A 15,256-nucleotide genomic window follows, 5' to 3' on the forward strand; every position below is an offset into this window, starting at 1 on the left:
CTGTGTAGTTCATGTACTTCAAGAACACCTACAACTACCCGAATAAATTTGCTAAGGTTGTTGGTGATATACCAAAGTTTAATGTATGTACAAAGCTTGCAATGTTCAGGAAAACACTGAACTAGAACTCTTAAAATGTTGATCATAGTATAATTTTATTGTACAAATATTGAAAATATTAATTTATTCTAGAACTGAGATTGTAACAACGATGAATAGTCTTGCGATTATTAATGGGTAAACTTTTATTTCCTCCACTGACTCCCTGAAACTGGAAAATTATTCACTGAATAACTAAGCATTAAAACTACGCGTTTCGTGTTCATATACCACGCGTATGTCTGATAAGTCAATATTTAGCTTTCTAGTAGATAAGATGTAAGACACACGTGAAACTGTGAAGTGGAAGTGTCGTTTTAAATTATGTTTGATATATAACGTACTTGTTTTACATACCTTTAGTCATCCAGCAGATAAAAAATGTACTACATCATAGAGAAAGTATAGTGCTAAACTAAATCTACGTTATAAGGTTGACTTTCTTTTATTATAATACTATTTATTTGTATGCAAACAATTACAAATCTGCACTAAAGAGTGATTCTAGCCTCTGACATAAGATTTAATTTGATCTTATGTATGATATATAAGGAACTGAACTATATTTCGAAACTGAACATTTGAAACATATTTAAATGCTACCCAAAAGGAATTTGTGGTTTACATTTAATCACACATATATACATAACGTGTTTTTACTGGAGCATTAAAGATTTAATGCGTAGGAATAACTAGATTACAAGGACATGTCTGAATGAGCATATTCATTAGTAATGACGCCAAACGGTGAGTGGATTAAAAGTTATCTTTATTTTGATACAACCATGGAATAATGACTGTTTATTATTTATTAAATTAATAACAGATTTTTGAATGATTGTAACCATATTATAAAAATAGACTTAAGGCAAAGATCTTACGTATTTATGTTACCTTGCTCACCTTACAACACACGTTTTCGCGCTTTGTTTTAATATTTTAACATTCTAATATCAAACAGATGTATGTACTAACCCTCATGAATGATGAAGCCTTAAAGGCGAAACGTTGGTTAAAATAAAAAGTTTTTTTTTATAATCATCTGGAGTATAAAGGTTTTTTCTTATCTTTTAATCAAAACGCTTAATTTTAAGTTTACTTCTTGTTCAAATTATATGATGACTTTTGTTTGTCTTATTACATATATGTAGAAAACTCATTATTAAAAGATCTAACTATTTATGAATTTACATTTTAATCTATATAGACATATATACTGAGATAGTGTAAACACATTAATTTGTTTATTTATTATAAAAAAATAGGTTCACTGAAGAAAGTATTTGAAGTCATGCGTATATATAAGTGTGTATTCGAAATTTTTTACGAAATAGTAACTGGCTGTTCAACTAAGTATTATAAATAACAATAAATAAAAAGTTACACACGTTTATGTGTCTAAATATGATAAATTTACTCATACAATTTATTTATCTAAATATTATACGTTTAATCATACACTTTTGTTTTTAAATCTAAATACGATTCGTCATTTATAATTCTTTATTAAGCGCCGTCTATGTAAAACAAAGTGAAACGTGAAGCGGGTTGTCTGAGGCAAAAGATAATAGGAATCCCTAGAGGTATTGAAGAGGAAATTTCAGCTGCTGCCCTCTAGATAGTCTTGTATATAAAATTAAGTGTATCATTGTTGAAGTTAGTATCAAAGTTGATTAGAAATGTTGATTAAAGTAAAGGTAAGGTAATAACTAGAAGAAGCCACTAACAGTAACTTCTGTAGGTCATTACTGCAAACGGCGTAGAGCTAGTACTAATAGTAATACCGGGTTTACACTTAGAAGTTAGACGAAATATAAATTAATATTTGACATCACTGAAGTTAGATCCTTGTTCTAGCTACATTTTTGACGTACGTGAATATTATGATTATCGATGGTATTGGTAGTAAAATTTCAGGCTTCTAAAACAAATAATGATTCACGAAAAATATATTTTCCACCAAATATAACATTTTATTCCAGTTCCAGTGAATTCGCAGTATCGTGTTCCAATAGTAAAAACATTCCAGATATTTTAAATTTTGAAATAAAAACGTTGGACGTGTAAAAAATTGTCGGTTTGATTTGTTAGATAAGCTTAATTTTTGTTCTTATATTGTTGTGTATATATATTGATTCAATGTTATATTTCATATTTGCCAAATTCATTAGCAAAAAGTTCTTAAAATTTTATTTGTAGTGAAATGTAAATGTCCATCATTCTTCATGGAAGTGAATTGAGTGATAGCAAAACAATAAAAAATAAAGTTATGCAGTCTTCGGTCTAACCTCTGGTGCTCATATAGCTTGATTAGTACTTAACAAACGGGATATAGAACAAAAGCTTCTAACACTGTTGAAATATGTATGCTTGATAATATAAGTCTTGTTTCTCTATCTTTTTCGTTATAAAATAATGTAATAATTTTTGAAAACATTGTGGTGGGTTTTAACTTCTTTTAAAAAGATACTTTTTGTTTTATATAGTTATATTTTATTAATTCTTAACCTTTTAAAAAATTGCATCTCAAGGCAGTATGTTCATGACAAAAAATATGCTGCAAAGCTGATGTTGGAACAACCTGTAATAGATGAAAATCATACTTTCCTGACCAAGATGAACCAAAGATTTCTAGCTCACATAATGTTTTGAAGCCAAGGCCAAAAAAAAAAACAAGAAGACAGCTCTCCAATTAGTTTATGATACTAAAGACTATCTCTCCTTTCCTTAGCATGTAGAGATTGTTGTACATTAATTATTTGTATTATGCAATAGCTATTCCTCATTTTCCAGGTAAAGGGGAATCTTTAATTATTACATATGATTGGAGACTTTGTGGAATCCATTTACCTTAGAAGTTTTTCGATGATGTTTTGAGTTGCTGGCACAAATATTCATTAGGTGTAATTGATTAAGCATTGTGAAATATTATTGAAAAGAGGCCATAATTGGGAGCTGGAATCCTGAAATGTGTTTTAAAAAAAGTTAAGCTGAAATGAAGAAGGATTAACATGTGGAGGAATGTGGCTAGAGTAAAGAGTTCTTAGTTTTGGGTAAGAGACAGGTCATTAGAACTTAAGTGGAGTTTGAGCTGAAGGTTTGGTTCTGTTTCCTGTAGAGGAAAGGAGTGCATGTTGGATTGAAAACCATGCCTTGATTTTGATTCAGGGATGGTTGATGGACTTTTATGTAAAACGGTTCTTTTAAGTTTCCTGTTTTCTCAGTGTTGTGAGGAGGCAAATGTTTGTTGTTGGTTCTAAGGTAGATGCAGACTACAGCCTAAACTTTATTTTAAACAAGACAGTCACAATAAATACCTTGTTTTTCTAGTCTGCTATCCAACCATTTTGAAGTCTAAAAACTCTAAAATAAGGTAATAAATGTAACACATTAAAAAGAAATGCAAGCAAATAAAAGTTTTTTCTTTTCATACATAGGTGTTTCAAACTCACATTTAATATAATGTAACAAAATGAAAACTAACCACCCTATTACTGTACTAATTAAGCATCAAATATACTTGTATACAAAATCAAAAAATGCATAACTCTGGTGCCTTCTGAGTTTATTACAATGTGAATTATCTTTGTTGTTATTGTATTCATCTTTCATACATAAAGTGATCTGGGGGAGCTTTCAGAAAAGATTAATGCAGTTATACTGCACTTTATGTCTCATGTCTGTTATAAATTTATCAGTGTCATTCATTATTGAAAAATGTTTTTTTTGTTTTTGCATATTTGGTTGGTATGGTGATGTGCCAGACACTTACAGGAAAAGAGGTAAGTTAGCATTTAGTGTAGATTATAAATAGGAGTATTAGTATCTATTAGTGTTCAGTTATGATAGAAATCGATAAATTTATGGGAGAATACTTTTACAATATTTATGAAATTAATTGTGTAGTCTTATTGCTGTGATGGTTGTAAGAAAGAGCTGACTAATAATTTCCTTGGTTAAAATTTAAGTTAGTCTTTTATGTAACAATGATTTGAGTGATAATCTTTATAATAATTGGCAAAAATGCCACTCTACAGGTGGCTGTTTGTGTTAATAATTACTAATCATAGTATTTGTACCTCGTTGAAAAAAATTTATTAAATGTGAACATTTTCTAAAAAATGATTTTTCTAGAAAGTACTGCATGGGAAAAGTTTTCAAATTGTGCTGATATAAACTCTAATGTGTTTATATATTAAAAGTGGTATCCTTTATTGAAAAAATAAGTTGTTTTTTTAAGAACTCATTTCTTTAGTACCATATTTACAAATGACATGAATAAAGATGTATTTTTGTCCTCAATAGATTTTTTCTGACAGTGCAATCGTAAGAGAGAGATTCAAGTAAATAACTTAGTCCTGTACAAGTTTTGATGCTTTCTATTTTGCACTACATTGCATTTTTAGCTTTTTGTAAATTGCACAGTTTTGGCATAATTTATGCTTTTGTTTTGTCATAACATCAGTGTAAAGTCTATTTTTTTCATTGCAGATTGAGATTGATATTGAACCCACAGATAAAGTAAGTACAAGTTTTTGACATGGTAGCAATTTCTTTTGTAAAACAGACATTATTAAATGTCAGTTAAAATTTATACTTTATAATAATTGAAGTTAACTCAGGAGAAAAAATTGACATTGGGTAATATTACCACTAAAATCAAATCTATATTTTAGTTCTCACAGTTGGCAATACCACTGGTTAGGTAATTTAATTATTAAAATTTACCATACAATTCATTTTAACATGTTATTATTTTCTCATGAAAAACCTGTTTAGTTCTATTCTGTTTCTTCAATAAGTTGACGATATTTGACCCAACTTGTGATAGTAGGTTCGTTTTGTGATGTGCCTATATTCAAAGCTCAGGCTAAACACTTTACCTCGTGTTTCCTTTTGTTGAAATGGATGGAAGTCAAAACAAGCCTGAATGTGAGACATAATGAAAATAATAAAGTATTGTTTTAATGTTTATTTAGGTAATTAAAATCATTTCTAACTAAGCTGCTGAGAATTTGTAGTTTTCATGTCAATTATCTGAAGCATATCCATCCTGTCTCCTAATTGATTTCTGATGTATTACTGAAAGAGCTGAGTGAGTAAATATAATGCTTTATGGAAAAAAAGAAACTTTGGGATGAATTTCTAGCAGCATGATTACACATAACAAAATTAATTCTCAATATAATTTTTGAAAAGTTGTAATTATATTTATCACAAAATAAGTTGAAATTAGATAATCTTTTATGTCCACCAATAAATTAGGCTCCAGAAATACATAATTTCTAGAACATACGTGCTTTAATGTCTGCGTGCATCAAGTGACTCTACCCATATTTGTTTTTTCAGGTAGAGTTATGAAAAAAATGTTTGTCACAAACTGCTTTGCCATCGAGATTGATTGTAATTTTCAACCTCCATGTTTACTAATTTGTATCAGAGGCTACTTTAAAACTCAGCCATTTTGATCATTATTGTCTAGTTATCAGTGAAAATACTTATATCTTTATCATCAGTTTGTTTTGCACCATTTTAAGGTAGAAAGAATTAAGGAACGGGTAGAGGAAAAAGAGGGCATTCCACCTGCACAACAAAGGCTTATTTTCAGTGGAAAACAAATGTAGGTATAGAAGACTTGTATTTACTGCCTTAAAGTTTTTGTAGTTGGTGATATTTTATTTTGATAAACTGTGCCCTTGAAGAGAATCTTGATAAGTTTGATTTCTTTAATTTGTCAAATTAAAAGTTAACTTCTGACTTTTTTCTTAAAGATTTTACATGTTGAAGTCTTAGTTGTGTAAAGATTACCTATTGTGTAACCTAAGCTATGAACATTTCAAAATCTTAAATGCTAGGTTAACATTTTTTCTGAAGTTAAAAGATCCCTGAGAGAACTTTATTATGTAAACTGTTTCAGTTTGTGTTCAGTAGTTCAAAAAGGTTTTGTCTTTACTATTTAATATTTCTTTAACTGTACCTAAATGTTATGGTGAAATTTTTATAATCTCAATAAATAGATTAATTGCTAATTACACATATGTTTACATACAAAATATATTTATCCTCTTTTAATATTTCAGATGTTCCAAGAATTTTATTTTGATAAAAAATACATTTTTGGTTTATCAAGATAATCATTTAGGAACAAAATAGAGACTTGTTTGAATATTTTTTTTCGTTGTTGTTGTTAAATTGTTATATATAATTAGTGAGTGTACACAGACATCATGCTGGGTTCTTTATTGCTTTGTGGACATTCGAACTGTGCATGCTCCAGTCTCCCACTAATCTACATAAACCAAATGCATAACAATAATAACTACAGGTGTACAAATTTCTTTTAAATTGACATTTTGTTAACCCTAAAATTATGAGTTGATTTTACTTACATTGCTGTGTTTTGGTGGTACCTTTGAACAAGAGAAAATTGGATAGACCAATTTCTCATATAAAAATTTGCATAAATTTAGGGTTCTGCTCAAGGCCATTCTATTGTAATCTTAATTTGCACTATTATAATGGTTTTCAACATGTTCATGACATCTAGGACACTCACCAAAAACAACATTAAATGTTATTCAGTTATTTCTTATGAATTTCATTGGTTGAGGTCTGGTCAATCGTGTCTAATTTTGTCAATCACTGAATGAACTAAGTCATTGAAAGTGGTTACAAAGGATCGTGTCCTTACTGTTCCTTCTGCCTCGCCGTTTTCTAATCATCTTTTGATTAGATTCTAAGATTTTTGAGTGCCCCTCCCACTGATCCTTCAACTTCAGCAGGAAATCCTGAAGAAGAAAGGTTCATCTTTCCCAAAGTGCTTGAGTTATAGGGTTTTTATATTAATACATCTTGAACCTACATGTTTTTCTGACATCATGAACATTTGTATTTCATGCAAACATCCTATCTTCCATTCTTGCACTTGCAAGTGAGAATTTGGTAAACATGACTTTTGGACATTCTTCCTGCATACATTTACCAGAGTAGTATTGAAAACATGACTTTTGTAGCTAAATTGCTTTGCTAAAAAAGGCATTGGGCTTTCCCCAAAATATTAACTTATTTTTGGATGAAGATTTTTTTCTGCAAGAAATAAACTCACAAGCACAAAATTTGTATTATTCAAAAGCTCTAATACTAAATTAATGTTGAAAGGCAATTTTAGGCTTTTCATCTTTTGCCAGATATTGTGATGACCTAGAAATGAAACTAATTTCCATGCAGTTAACTCCCGGCTTTAGGGTAAAAAAATTACCTCCTTTCATATTATACATCTTATGTATGTACTATTAATACTAAAAAAAGTTTCAGGAAATTTACTCTTTTTGTACTAGCTTGGTAATAATGATATTGCCAATCCTAAAACTACCAAATATTTTTTTTTTTCGCATTTCTAATTCATTTACAAGTTTACTAGTGCATTCTGACTTGTACACAAATACAGTTACATATAATCAGTTTCTAAAGTATAAAGCTAAAGACTACATAGAATCAGTGTGTAAAATATCAGTTTTAATCTAATATAGGTGTTGATAGACAAGTATATTGTATATTTAAGATAATAATGAGGAACATTTTTAGTTAAGTTCCTTTATATTCACTGTTTATAAAGTATTTTTAGTAGGTTTACCTTATTTAATCTTATACAGTGAAAGTAACTGAATCTTCTTTACTTTGATAGTTACTGTAAGATAAGTCTTATTATTTCTGAATGAAACTTCTGTAGCTATTTTGTTTTTGATATGTGTTAATTGGCTTGAAGTTAGGTAAGGATTGACCACAACTTCATCAAATGTTATAAGAAGTTATCGACTTATCAGTAACCATGCTAGCACATTTTTACATACCAGAAATCGGAGGGGAATCCTTGAAAATTTAACCAATACCATCAAAGTTTTAAATACTTAAAAATAATGTTAACAAGTCCCTCAGGAGCTAAGAGGTGTCTTTACACTACAAATTGTTGATTAAAAATAAGTTCAATCCGGAAACTCCCAAAGAAGTTTTCCTTTATTAAGTGAGAAATTTTTAAGTGAAATACAGCATCCTCAAGTCTCCATACTAGCTAGTACCAAGATTTACCTGCTGGAAGTAAATTCAGTATATATATCAATAAAGCCACATTCTCAGCATCATTAATTAGGCAAGTGCCAGCCTTAAATGCTTCTGCTATCACCTTTTCAGGTTTAGCTTTGAATTGAGATACGAACAATTTTACTTGTGATTGGATAGGGAAGGTTGAAGCATCATGACAGTCAGCAGTAGGATGAACAGACAGGAACACTTTGAAAGCAGGTACAGGCATAATATTGTACTCAGTTTGCTGCACAATATCTACCAAGGTGGTTCTAAACAGTTCCTGAATACCTCTGTGTGTCATTTGGGGACTTCCATGCTTCTTGATCTTGGCTGTTAAGCTTGCGATACACTGACAGATTTCAGTCACCTTACCACTTCAAATCACTTTTTATAGCCCCAATGCTAAAAGAGTGTGGCAAATGCCTTCTTTTTAGCCAATAAAAATGTCCAAAAAATGTTGGTTTAAATTAAGAAAAACAGGATTGGGTAATTTTTTTCAACAAAAATGTCCTCCGCTGGCTCATGAGGGCCTGTTAATAAAATACTAAAAAAAAAGTTGTAGTACTGACAGGTATTATTTAGTTCTCATTATTAAAAAAATGTTACAGTACTGAAAGCTGTTTTATTACTTTTTTTTCACTGTTTTTTTGTCATGAAGGTTGATAAAAGCTGGTAGAGAATTGTTGTTGGTTATAACATGAAACCCAGGAATAATTGGTAGATATTTTTTTTTACAGGAATGATGACAAAACAGCAGCTGACTATAAGGTTACAGGAGGGTCAGTGCTCCATCTAGTGCTAGCTCTTCGCGGAGGACTAGAATGTTTTGTTAGCCTTCTCTAAAGTTTCTAGAGCAATAGAATTTTGTTTATCATTCATTTTATCTGTGAAATTTATATATATAAATAACTTTTCTGCCTTTGTAGTGGATGTTATTGTGTTTCTATTATCATGGTTGCATTCAAATAAAGAAATTTAATCCATGCTACACTTTTTATTGTTTCTACAGAAACATGTAATACATATATTTTAAAAATTAATTTCTTGTCATCAGTATTGCATAGAAATAGTATACATGTGCAGTTTCAGAACTGACAAAAGTATTTCTATGTTTGTAAAATTCTAAGAAAATTGTTTCATAGTCTATTAAATAATGCAAGATTTTGAGTTGTGATGTTCCAAACTTTTTCTATATTATGAAGCATTATCTATGTCAAGAGCTATTTTCATTCATAAGTCACTTCTGCCTCTTATAATTCAGCTAAAAGTAAAAACAAAAGTTTATTGACATCATGGTGTCAAAGTTCATGACTGGTTAACATTGAAAAAGTATATATCAGGAAAATATAATTATAATCTAACAAAATTTAGAAACTACATTTTTGTCTGTCAAATACTGAATAATCATTAAATTTACTGCAATCAATGTTAACTGATGATTTCCATACTGAACTCACCAAATTCCATAATTGTTTAGTAGCATACTTTGCCAACGTTTTATGTGTGTCCATGCTTTTTCTGACAAAATATTAGAAGTTTGGTGTTTTCAATTTAGATTTCCTAACATTGAGGGCATGAAACCAGTGGTATCTTGTTATATTTGGATATTTTCAATAAAGAACTTAAATGCATTTTAATTAGACTAAGGTTCAGAGAAGAGCCACTAGGATTGTGGGATTGTCCTAAGAGGAGAGATTAAAATATCTAAACTTTCTGGAGAGGGGATTTTATTCAGGTGTTTATTATTATTAAGGGTATTGATAATATAGATCCATCAAACTTTCTTGTGTTTAGCAGTGAAAACAATAGGACAAGGGGTCATAAATTCAAGTTTTGGCAGCATAGAAGTCATCTGTAGTTTAGACAGTAATACTTTTCAAACAGGGTGGATGGTTTTTGGAATGAGCTTCTTTCAAGGGTGGTGGAGGCAGAGAATTTAACTGAGTTCACAAAAAGATTGGTTGAATACATGATTAATAAGGGGTGGTTATAGTTGGGAGCTGGAAGGGACATCACTGATTGGCTAATAAGCTCCTTTTTTGTCTCTCTAAAATTTTATGAAATTTATAATGTGCTGCATGGAACATAAATAGCATTTCATAATAAAATAATGATGCACACTGAATAAAATCATGTATTCTGAATTAACTTTAAACAATTGAATATTTGATAGCTCTTAGTTTATTTTGATTTACCAATTTTAGACAAAAAAGTTCTGAGCAATACAATACTTAGGGAACTAATTGCATTAAGTATGAGATCACAAAGAATAATGGCCTGAAATTTTGGTGTAGGATATCCATGAACAACAAAACAAGTTCCTTTAGTGGTTTTATTTATGGACTTTGTACAAAACCATTACTAACTATCCCTTCATAGTCAAATGCACAAAAAACAAAACATATTTTAATGTGTATTTTTATAATTTTTGACATAATTTTACACGTGTACTACAAAACTATTAAAGAATGATAATTCTATACAACTTTTAATATATTTTTTTAAAGATCACTTGATTCTGGCTAAGGTCCTAAGTTTTCATTAAGTTAAGCATTTTCTATATTACTAAGAGAATATTTAAATATTTTTAGTGATAAAATATATTTCAAAACATATTTCATGTGTACTTGGTACTTTAAAGCTTTTGTATGTTGAATAAGAAGTTTAAATAAAATCAACTGTTCATCAGTCTCTCTCTATTAAAATCCAAAATGCAACTGAAATTTATTTGGATAATTTTCATAAATATTTAATTGCACATGACTGAAGTACATTGTTTCAAGCTTCATCTTTTAAATACTCCATGTCACAGGTACTTTAACGTTTATTATGACAAATGAAGAGGCACACAACTAAATAACTATGTTAAATACAGTTTCTAGAAGGTTAATTATTTTTAGTAAAAGCAACTTCCAAGGTATACAGTTGTAATAAAAAAGAAGCTGTGCAATTCATGTAAAATAATTTTAGTAACCAATTTTAGAAAATATTTATTGTATGCAGTTACAGATATCAGTGTCAGAAACAAACCTTAAATATTTCCTTGATCATTGTTAAAAGCTGTGAACAAGATTAAACAGAAGATATTCACAAAAACACTCAGTTTAATAAACAAAAGTTTCAAATCTATAACTTCAATAATGTCCTATAGTTGGTCTAATTTGTAGGGAGGGACTATTTTGGAATTAAAATACAAGTAAGAAATTTATTTTGTACATAGATTTACAAAAATGGACATACACACACATTTAGATCCTGGTTAAACATCCTAATGATACAAATTAGTACTGTTGAAACAAAAAGAGTTTAAACCAAACTTTAAAACTTTTGAAGCTTTTCGTTCTTTACATCACAAATACAACTGTTTAACCACTGTACATATGTTGAAAACAGCAGTCATCTCCACAAATAAAAACATACAAATAACTACAGAAAATATTAACTAGTTTTCTGCTTTATTGTGTGCAAAGACTCTTGTTCTGTGTCTTTCTTTTTCTACCATATTTTTCAACACTTCATTATTTATTTCTTACACAGATGCTCTTACCTTGACAAAACAGAGTAACTATTGATATAATTACATTTATGCTACAAACTTCAAAATGTACAAGCAAGCTCAGTTTTGAAAGTATCTTAAAAGTTTTATAATTGAGATAGAAATATCACTTTTTTTGTTACTAATATACATATATTATAAATGAATGGTTATTTTTTTAATTTATATAGAATTTATCCAAATTATGCATTATATATTCTCATATACGAGAAAACCTTAGTAATTAGGTAAATACAGACCACTACTTATACTTTCACCATTACCCATTAAAGTACTAATATGATCTTTTATTTCACATGACAAAAATCTGTGGGCTGTAGAGCCTGTGGATCCCACCTCCTGATGCTATTAAGTGCCTCATTTAACCTTGTACACCATAGAATACGTTCTTCCTTTGTATCAGCCGATAGGAGATGTCTGGACCACATAACATCACACAAAAAATATTAATTCAGGTATAGTGTCTAAAAATATTTATAACCATCAAGAAATTAAAAAGAAATAATTGATTTCAAATTAATCCATTCTGTAAATGCAGGTTCAGACAGATATTTCTACTTTAAGACAGTTCTTCCTTTTAACTTGTTAATTATTTATAAGATAAATTTAATTGTGTAGAGTTACAAAAATCATTTTATTTATCAATTTTTCCAAGACTGTAAGTTAGAATTTCTAGAAATAATAAATACTATACAAGTTTCATTAGTTGGCTAATTTATCACTGTAAAAAGAATTACTATGGAATTTGAGAATCTATGCGAGAAATTAAAAGATTATAAAAACAAGAAAACATAACCTACTTTGTGGATGTGATAGTTTTGTGAATGCGAGATATTAAAGTGTCACGATCACCTTTCTCGTGAGGCCTAACAATTACAAGTTGAAAGGTGTGAGGTCTAGCACAAATATCTCGAGAAACAAGCCCTACATGGGGTGTGACACAGTGCCTCAGATCAAGAGATCCAACAGGTTCCTGTTAGAAACAAAATCTTTTACCAAGTTTAGAAAAAAACACTTAAAATATTCAATGAAAGTTTGAATAAAACAAACTTCACTAACACTACATCTTTAAGAGATGACTTAATACATAGTTCAACATCTTCCTACAAAAAACAAAAGCAAATTAGTCACACAAAAAATTAAAGCAGCAAAATTGATAAAAAAACTGATTTTTTATGAGCATTCATAAAAATTTTACATAGTTGATTATAAGAACATTTTCTATTTGAAATTAAGTTTGTGACAGCACCAATGTCAGAGATTAAGTGCTATGTAATAGCAGATGTAAGCATTTAGCAAATTAACATTCTAAGACATTAATTGTAAATAATTTACAATCAGTTAATCATACTTGGAAATGCACCACCTATGTACCTGTAATTTACATTTTAGGTACTAAAATATTTAACAGAATTGGAAATGAAACATCTGTGTTTAAGGAAAAATTATTAAATACAGTAACTGAATGTTTCTTCATATCTCAATATTAAGATATTTAATATTAGCATGAAATATGTATTTGGTATTTTCAGCTTGAATGTCAATTACAGTATCTTAACAGAAAAAAGAAAAATTGGTTCTGCTAGGGGAAATGATTACTTTAATTATTTTCAATAGCAATCCTGGAAATGCTATTAATGCTTAAAGCCGCAAGACTACATAGTAACCTTCATAAATGTTGTGTAAGAAACATGATCATTAGTTTCTTGCTAACAGCAAGTCAACACTGTAAAAGTGTTTAGGTTTACCATAGAAACTTATAGATGATTGGAAGAGGTAGTCGCACTATACTTGTACATGTAACTGGATAGGATTGTATGGAGAGAAATTTATCACTGCATGTTTCACTAAGTTTTATTATTACTGAATGGATATCTGGAGTGCTTTATTAGTTTCAAAAAATGCAATTAATACTTAAGTTTCATATCGTAGACAATAATCTGGTATTGTCCCCTCTAAGTTATTGTACTATTTTTAAACAACTGGAATGCTAAGTACATTTTTTGTTACCTTTATTTTTTCATCATCAGGATACTTCCAATAGGCCATGTAGTTGCCCTGTAACACATACCAACAACGATGCCAAGCTCCAAAACCACTCACATCTTGAAACATTGTCTAAAATAGATATAATTTTTTTTTGCTATACACTAATCATACTTTTTGACAACCACAATTCTGTCAACTCTGCACAACAGCAACTTCCACTCCTTACTTAACCTTGAAATTAAAAGTAGAATATGTCATCATAGCTGATTAATTGTTCTACTTTTAAAATAAACTAAACTATATAGATATACGATTAATGTTTAGAATCAAAGAAACGGGTTTCTTAAATGTTATTGATGCATTGAAGTACAAACTACAGATAATGCATTTATTTGACAGAATTTAACCTAAGGTTTAGGGAATGGGGTCAACTTGTTATACTCAGAGATGTTTAAGGTAATGTTTAGATGATAACGTGCGAGTTTGTATGTGCACGTGCAAATGTTGAAAATATTGATTACATAATATTCACTTTTAAGTTAAAATAATGTGCTTTTGAGATGATTTTTTTAAATATGCAGGTTAAAAGGACAATTCATGAATATCTTCCACAGTTTTTGAGTTTGAAAATAAAAATTAAACTAAAAACTGGGAACTTAGGAGGTTCTTTAGTATTTAGACTTGGGCACATATTTGGTCCTTGGAAAGGCTTGGAAAAACGTCTTCAAATTAATTTTTTGTTGCTCAGGTGTTTGTTTGTTTGTAATTAAGCACAAAGCTACACAATTGGCTATCTGTTCTCTGCCCACCAAGGGTATCGAAACCCGGATTCTAGCGTTGTAAGTCCGCAGACATACCACTGCCACTGGGCATGCTCAGGTGTACAGCATGTATATATGTATCATACCACCAGAGGAAATGAATTGCTTCAAAAATTAAGCTGAACACATGGGACAGTAAAGTTAGCATATGTCAGGTGTCTTCCATACTGTAGTATTTGTAGTTGTTATTGGCCTGCCTTGAACCGCTTGATGCTAATTTCTGCCTCACATAACTTTAACCTTTATGGGAGTTAATCAGAATGAATATATTCTGGATACTTGAAGCCAAAGTGATGTGATAAACTCTGAAATCATTATATAACAAAATTAATTTCTACTTATTGCTAGAGTACTTAACATTTTTACAACCTTAGCTTCTTTTGTTCCGGGAAAACATGAAATCACAAGCTGGAAAGGGAATAAAATCACCCTTTATTAAACAAATGTTGCACATCAAAAACATGTATTCAAGTTTTTAGCTGCTGTTCAGGTTCTCAGAATATCCATTGATAAAAAGATATTTAAAAATAAACATTAAGATATAAGAATTTTACATAAACATGCTAATATACATTGAAAATTCTTGAGTCTACCATATCTTTTTTAATTTCAGTTTTAAATACTGATAAAAGCATTTATGAATTATCAGTTAATGAGTTTTTATTTTTAGAGTATACCTTACTTACCAAAAACCCTCTCTCCTCTATAT

General features: G+C 29.6%; 2 protein-coding genes across 3 annotated transcripts in view; one reads left to right on the forward strand and one right to left on the reverse strand.

The window, feature by feature from the left end:
- Positions 1-1,659: 1,659 nt before the first annotated feature.
- Positions 1,660-9,345, forward strand: LOC106478185 (NEDD8). 2 transcript variants are annotated; one of them, XM_013938706.2, is made up of 5 exons: positions 1,660-1,796; positions 3,864-3,881; positions 4,591-4,620; positions 5,637-5,719; positions 8,919-9,345. In XM_013938706.2, the coding sequence occupies exons 1-5, from the start codon at positions 1,779-1,781 to the stop codon at positions 9,022-9,024; spliced, it is 255 nt and encodes an 84-aa protein (XP_013794160.1). In that variant the 5' UTR covers positions 1,660-1,778; the 3' UTR covers positions 9,025-9,345. The 2 variants fall into 2 exon arrangements, with proteins under 2 accessions (XP_013794160.1, XP_022237435.1); XM_022381727.1 differs by having other exon boundaries at positions 1,689-1,796; positions 3,843-3,881.
- Positions 9,346-11,366: 2,021 nt separating this feature from the next.
- Positions 11,367-15,256, reverse strand: part of LOC106478176 (anillin-like) — a 30,481-nt gene continuing 26,591 nt past the window's right edge. The window contains exons 14-16 of the mRNA XM_022381722.1: positions 13,748-13,855; positions 12,538-12,710; positions 11,367-12,154 (exon numbers count right to left, since the gene is read on the reverse strand). Of these exons, the coding sequence (XP_022237430.1) occupies positions 12,025-12,154; positions 12,538-12,710; positions 13,748-13,855 (411 nt within the window). The 3' untranslated portion in view covers positions 11,367-12,024. The remainder of the gene's footprint in view (positions 12,155-12,537; positions 12,711-13,747; positions 13,856-15,256) is intronic.

This window comes from Limulus polyphemus, unplaced genomic scaffold (assembly GCF_000517525.1).
Source record: "Limulus polyphemus unplaced genomic scaffold, Limulus_polyphemus-2.1.2 Scaffold187, whole genome shotgun sequence".
In the NCBI taxonomy this organism is placed as follows: domain Eukaryota; kingdom Metazoa; phylum Arthropoda; class Merostomata; order Xiphosura; family Limulidae; genus Limulus; species Limulus polyphemus.